The sequence below is a fragment of the Octopus bimaculoides genome, chromosome 3, assembly GCF_001194135.2.
Source record: "Octopus bimaculoides isolate UCB-OBI-ISO-001 chromosome 3, ASM119413v2, whole genome shotgun sequence".
NCBI lineage: Eukaryota > Metazoa > Mollusca > Cephalopoda > Octopoda > Octopodidae > Octopus > Octopus bimaculoides.
This window is the reverse complement of record NC_068983.1, coordinates 56,013,951-56,018,922: the sequence shown is the minus strand read 5'-3', so window position 1 is coordinate 56,018,922 and position 4,972 is coordinate 56,013,951. Positions and strand designations below refer to the sequence as shown.

The window sequence follows — 4,972 nt, the reverse complement described above, 5'->3', positions numbered from 1 at the left end:
TATATATATATATATATATATATATATATATATATATATATATACATATATACATGCATACATACATACATACATATATACATGTATTCAGATATGGATACAGATAAATATATATATATATGTGCATATATATATGTACATATATATATATATATATACATACATAGATACATACAAACATACACACATACACACACATACACACACATACACAAGCAACAAACCAAACAAATACAGACAATGAAAAATAAATACCCCAAACTAAATTTGTACAGTAATATTCTGTTAGTATGTAAACAATTTGGTTAAAGATGTGTTAACAATTATAACTGCAGGTCAACTAAACAGTTTAGATTAATATTTCAGGCAATCAAGTTGTGTATGAATTTAATTACAACATAGTGAATTGTGTAGCCTACTAGGTCAGACTATAAATTAAGTTTAGGTCTACTAGACACATAAAAATGAAAAAAAGGAAACTAATCTTTTTTTCAAATTTTAGTTTCAAATTTTAGTCCTGGAGAAACTAAATGGTAGAAATTAACATTTTTCATTTCCTTAGACGAAGATCTGGTTTAGCAGTCAGGTCACTAATTTGCATAAATCTGATATGGCTGTGGAAATTTCTTTTGGAAATAACATTTACATTTGAAAAATTTCAGCGATGCCTTTAGAGAAATTTTTTTTAATCAATAGCATCGTCATCATCTTAATGCCCACTTTTCCATGATTGCATGGGTCAGATGCAATTTACTGAAGCTGATTTTCTACAGTTAAATACCCTCCCGATTACCAACACCCCACCTGATTCCAAGCAAGATAGTATCCCCACCACCACCACCACCCTCCAAGGCCAGATATGCTTACAAAGAATATTGGAAATGAAAGCGCTTCTTGTATGATAGCAACATACATTCACAACTATCACACAGTATCCAGACAAGGAGACACACTTACCCACAAACATTTAAACAAGACACACTCACATACATACAGACATATGTACATACGAATGTACGTACATACATACATACATACAACACACTGCCTAAATACCAATCTTGAGAAATTAGGCTTCTCAAAACCAGAAAGGAGAAAGCTAATTCGAAGACTACAGATCCAATCCATCAGTGGAACTGTAAAAATCTGTAAAACTTTCCAGAAGTTTATCATTTGAATATATATATGAGCATGTTTAGATATGTAACTATATGCATGAGAATACATACATAAAACAAAACGTACAAATTTGCACATATACATACATACATACATACAAACAAAAATACCCTGTTGTTGATGTTGAAATTCCAATGAAAGAGCCTTGGATCTAGGTTAGAAACTGTTTTTTTTTATCTCTTGGCAAGAACTCTTGAAATAAAACTGAACAATGACATTCATACACACATTCATATAAACAAACAAACAAAAACTGGGCTTTTTTCACTTTCTATTTACCAAATCCATTTACAGGTCTTTAGCTGGCTCGAGACTATAATAGAAGACACTTGCCCACGGTACCACACGTTGGGATTGAACTCAAAACTCCTTCAGCACACTCCTTGACCATATAATCACACTACAACATATTGCATTGCACTAAGGTGGCAAGCTGACAAAATCATTAGCACACAGGGCAAAATGCTTAGCAGTATTTTGTCCATTTATGGTATTCTCTGAGTTCAAATTCCACCAAGGTCAACTTTGGCTTTCATCTTTTCAGGTTGAACACTGGAATCAGTATAACTGACTTACTCCCCAACCCCCACCAAAATTGCTGGCCTTGTCTTAAAATTTGAAACCAATATATTACATAGCACCTGTATTCACACTACAATATATTACAATGCATGACCAGACTTTTTGTCCGATGTCACTTCGTTTCACATCACTTCGTCCATATATTTTGGTCCAACGTCTTTTTGTTCGACGATTTCTTTTATCCAACGATTTTTTGTTGATGTTTAAATAAACTCCTTAGAATTCGAAATCGTGAGGGCACCTGTACCAGTGGAGCACTAAGAGCTCCGTCCGAGCGTGATCATTGCTAGAGCAGCTGTCTGGCTTCTGTGCCAGTGGCACATAAATAGCACCATTTGAGCGTGATCATTATCAGTGTCGCCTTACTGGCACTTGTGCCAGTGGCACGTGAAAAAAAACATTTGAGCGAGATCATTGCCAGTGCCGCTGGACTGGCTCCTGTGCAGGTGGCACATAAAATAATAAAATACACCATTTTAAGCGTGGCCGTTGCCAGCACCGCCTGACTGGCCTTCGTACCAGTGGCACGGAAAAGCACCTACTACACTCTCAGAGTGGTTGGTGTTAGGAAGGGCTTCCAGTTGTAGAAACTCTGCCAAATCAGATTGGAGCCTGGTGTAGCCATCTGATTCGCCAGTTCTCAGTCAAATCGTCCAACGCATGCTAACATGGAAAGTGGACGTTAAATGATGATGATGAAAACAAGGTGAACATGAAAATCAAATAACAATTGAGCATTTTAGTGATAGGATTTGTGGTTGGATAAAAAAAAAAATCCTTGGACAAAAAGATGTCGGACGAAAAGACGTTTGACAAAGTGACGTCAAATGAAAAAAACGTTTGACAAAGTGACGTCAGAGGAAAAGACATTTGACAAAGTGACATCAGACGAAAAGACATGACACCATTACAATGAAAGAAGCAGAGAAATTTCATGAAACAATGTGACTGAAATATCAACCTCAATATTCTGTATTAATTCCAAATAAGGATAATTCTGGGAGTGTATGAATGCTTTCTTGGCGGTGTCCAAATCTAGAGCCTCCAGTGACTGTTGTCCAAGGATGTCCCAATCCGTATCAGTGACACCAAGGCATGCAATGTTACAGGCTTCTCTGTTGAAAGGGGAAAAAAAGGAACAAATGCAATATATGTGAAAGAAATGATTAAAATCTACCTTTAAAATCAATAGCCACGATGTGGGTGTTTGCATGAGTTTGTGTGTCTTAAGTGCTGTATGTGTGCATGCATGGATGTGTGTGTGTGTGTACATGCGTTTATGTATCTAATTGTTGTATGTGTGCATGCATGAATGTGTGTGTGTCTTTGTTTGTGTGTGTGTGTGTGTGTGCATGAGTTTGTGTGTGTGTGTGTGTGTGTGTGTGTGTGTTTATGTGCATGCGTTCATGTGTCTAAGTGTTCTGAGTACATGTGCATGCATGAAATGTGTGTGTGTGTGTATGTGTGTGTGTGCATGCATTCATGTGTCTAAGTGCTGTAAGTACCTGTGCATGCATGAATGGGTGTGTGTGAGTTTGCTTGCATGTATGTGTGTGTGTGCATGTGCACACGTTTGAGTGCGTTTGTGTTTATGTGTCTAAGGGCTATGAATGCATGTACCTATATGAATGTGTGTGTGTGTGTGTGTGTGTGTGTGTATTTGTGAGTATGCATTTGTGTGCATGTGTGATTTTCCTCACATTATCATGTAAATAAGCATCATCACTGTACAAGCAAGGTTATTCGTTTCCAGGTTCCCAGAAAAAAAAAATAAATGTCTTGCAATGGGGAAAATGTTACCTGGCATGGTTACAAGTTAAGGTTCGTTGACAGAAAGGGCATCAGACCATAAAAGGCATCAGACAGAAAGGGCATCAGACCCTAAAATTAATCAGTTTCAAACAAATTCTGTTTGACCCTATGCAAGCAGGGAAAAAGTGGACATTATGTGAGTCTCATAATGATGATGATGATGATGATGATGCTTATATTTGTTTCTTTAGCTAACAAAATTTTATTTTCACATGCTTTTCTCACCAACAAGAGAGAGAGAAAGAAAGAATGAATGAAGGAAGGACGGAGTAGGTAGGATTGATTTGAATCAAATAAAACTTATGACTAAGCTTCAACAGCATGTAGATTAGTAGTTAGGTCGCATAATTTGCACATGGGGAAAATAAACTGCTTTCTTTTCTATCCTTTCCACTTTCCCTGTTGCATTTGAAGTATCACTGATTATCCAGCATGATCATCTCAGAACTACGGTGATGTTCTGCAATCTACCTGGTAATTACAATTGATATGCTCAAATTCTAATCCCATTTCCTAAGATATACAGTGCATCTTAGAACTATTATTGAACTCTGTTTCCAAACAAAATGGTATTATGTACGGATGATTTATGCCTGTGGGGCAACAGGGATCACGTTTTGCTGTAAGAATTGCTTTCTTTCCTTGAGAAATGCACAATTCCCTGATTGTTCTAGAGAGCCTGATTGGAAAATCAATACCATTCCCAATTCATGATGGAATTAGAAAGGGCATCTACTGCAAGGTACACAAATAAATATGCATAAATAAATATAAAGAGAATTCCAGAAAATTCTATGGAAACACTAATTATTGTGTCACATGTTATTTCCAATGAAGTTTTCTACACCGTAAGAACTTCAAATTCAAAATGTTTGCGTGGTTGTGTGGTAAGAGATTTGCTTCCCAACCACATGATTCTGGGTTCAGTTCCACTGCATGGCACCTTGAGCAAAGTTTTCTACTCTAGCCTTGGGCCAATCAAAGCCTGGTGAGTGGACCTGGTATATAGAAACTGAAAGAAGCTTGTCATATATGTGTGTTTGTGTGTGTTTTTGTGTGTCTGTTTGTCCTCCACCTACGGTGTTGTAGTGTTTATGTCCCCATAACTTAGGGGTTCAACAAATTAGGCCACCAGAATAAGATCACCAGACAAGTACTGGTGTCAGTTCCTTCAACTAAAATTCTTCCAAGCAGTGGCTCCAGCATGGCTGCAGTCAAATCATAATCATCATCATCAATATCTTTTAACGTCCACTTTCCATGCTGGCATGTGTTGGACCGTTTGACTGCACCAGGCTCCAATCTGATCTGGCAAAGTTTCTACAGCTGGATGCCCTTCCTAATGCCAACCACTCTGAGAGTGTAGTGGCTGCTTTTTACGTGCCACTGGCACGAGGGC

The 4,972-nt window shown here is 37.4% G+C and overlaps 1 protein-coding gene across 1 annotated transcript in view; it reads right to left on the bottom strand.

Annotated features, from left to right (window-relative positions):
- Window positions 1–4,972, bottom strand: part of LOC106871393 (intraflagellar transport protein 122 homolog) — a 264,510-nt gene that overhangs the window by 118,246 nt on the left and 141,292 nt on the right. Inside the window, exon 16 of the mRNA XM_052966749.1 lies at window positions 2,723–2,876. Coding sequence (XP_052822709.1) covers window positions 2,723–2,876 — 154 coding nt within the window. The remainder of the gene's footprint in view (window positions 1–2,722; window positions 2,877–4,972) is intronic.